Genomic DNA, 1,424 nt, shown 5'->3' with positions numbered 1-1,424 from the left:
TGTCGGAAAGTCAAAGTTCGGCGGCCGAGCAACAACCACAGTCCCACATACACTTGTCCTGTTTAATTTCCTCTCTCACATCCCTTCAATGCTAAACAGAGGACTTTCATTCTCACCCCCCTCTTAACACATAACACGTTATAATCAATCGATTATAGGTTCAGGATCATACGCCAAAATTACTATCATACATTAGCGTAGTTGACCTTATTATAGAAAATTGGGTAGCTTAAGAAAGAGAAATTTAAGAAATCTATGAATATTTCAAGAAAGATGAAACAAAAATTGCTACTATAAGTCATTTCATTTCAACTCAATGATGATGAGTACAACAACGTAACCTCATCGTACAGATTCTTGAAACATCTGAAGGATTCTATCTCTTGAAAATGAAAATCCCAATAACAAAAGAATAATTAAACTATTAAAGTATGCATCCCATCCCATAAACTTTAAGGAAAAAAAAAATGGAAAAGGCTATTAAAATTATAATCCCCGGCCGGCTATACACTTCCACCAGTATCTGTATACCCTAATCAATAATATAATAATACCGTATACTATACTATACTATACCCCCATGAAGAAAAGAATCCAAAATTGTTGAAGAAAAGGAAGAAGAAGATGAAGATGGAGTAGCTAATTAATTGCCTATTCCGGGGGAGGGGACGGAGCGGAGGATCCGATGATCAAGGGCGGCGAGGCGGCGGGCGACGAGCTTTTCGTCGACGGTGTCGGCGTGGCCTTTCTTGCTAGGGGAGGACGCCGGCACGGTGCCTTTGGGAAGCGCATTCTTGAACAGTCTGTCGCCGCCGTCCGCCATGGCCGGAACTTTCTTGGGTTCTTCATGCAAATCCGCCACAACCATCTTTCTGCTCTCGATGGAGGAAATCAAGGAAGAAAACACCAGGAAAACGGCGATCAAGAAAACACATGATGAAGAACGAGCCATAATTCTGTTCGATCTAGACAGACAGGACAGGTAATTAAGGATGTTTGTTGTTTTTGAGAATGTTTATTGTCAGAATTGAAGGAGAAGCTAGGTTGCAGAGGACGAGGAGGAAGATGAGATGGAGAGGTTTTAGTTGAGGAGGTACAAGGAGGAGGTGTTTATATATGGTGGGGGAGAGGTTAGAAGATGGCAGCTTGGAGAGCAAGAATTGTTTAGGCCAAGTCAAATTTGAGACTCTTTGGGTTTGGAAATTTGGGTGGAATTTCCTGTAACGTTTTGGGAAAATAATAAATAGAGGGGGGGTGGGGGGGGGGGGTGACCCACGGCGGTGGTGGCCGGGGGTGGTGGGGCAGACGCCGCGTGGAGGGAGTAGTTGGGTGTGGAGTGAGCTCAGCCGCCGGCCAATTCTCCAACCTACAAACTCCTCATGCATGCACTATTAGTCACTCTTCATTATATTCTCGGCCGGTCC

The 1,424-nt window shown here is 44.0% G+C and overlaps 1 protein-coding gene across 1 annotated transcript; it reads right to left on the bottom strand.

The window, feature by feature from the left end:
* Positions 1-643: 643 nt before the first annotated feature.
* LOC109162439 lies at positions 644-952 on the bottom strand. The gene has a single exon (XM_019311141.1). The coding sequence runs from the start codon at positions 950-952 to the stop codon at positions 644-646; it is 309 nt and encodes a 102-aa protein (XP_019166686.1).
* Between the last annotated feature and the right edge of the window lie 472 nt (positions 953-1,424).

Source organism: Ipomoea nil, unplaced genomic scaffold (genome assembly GCF_001879475.1).
Source record: "Ipomoea nil cultivar Tokyo-kokei standard unplaced genomic scaffold, Asagao_1.1 scaffold2942, whole genome shotgun sequence".
NCBI lineage: Eukaryota > Viridiplantae > Streptophyta > Magnoliopsida > Solanales > Convolvulaceae > Ipomoea > Ipomoea nil.
Note: the sequence above shows the minus strand (reverse complement) of the source record. Positions and strands in the feature narration are given on the sequence as shown.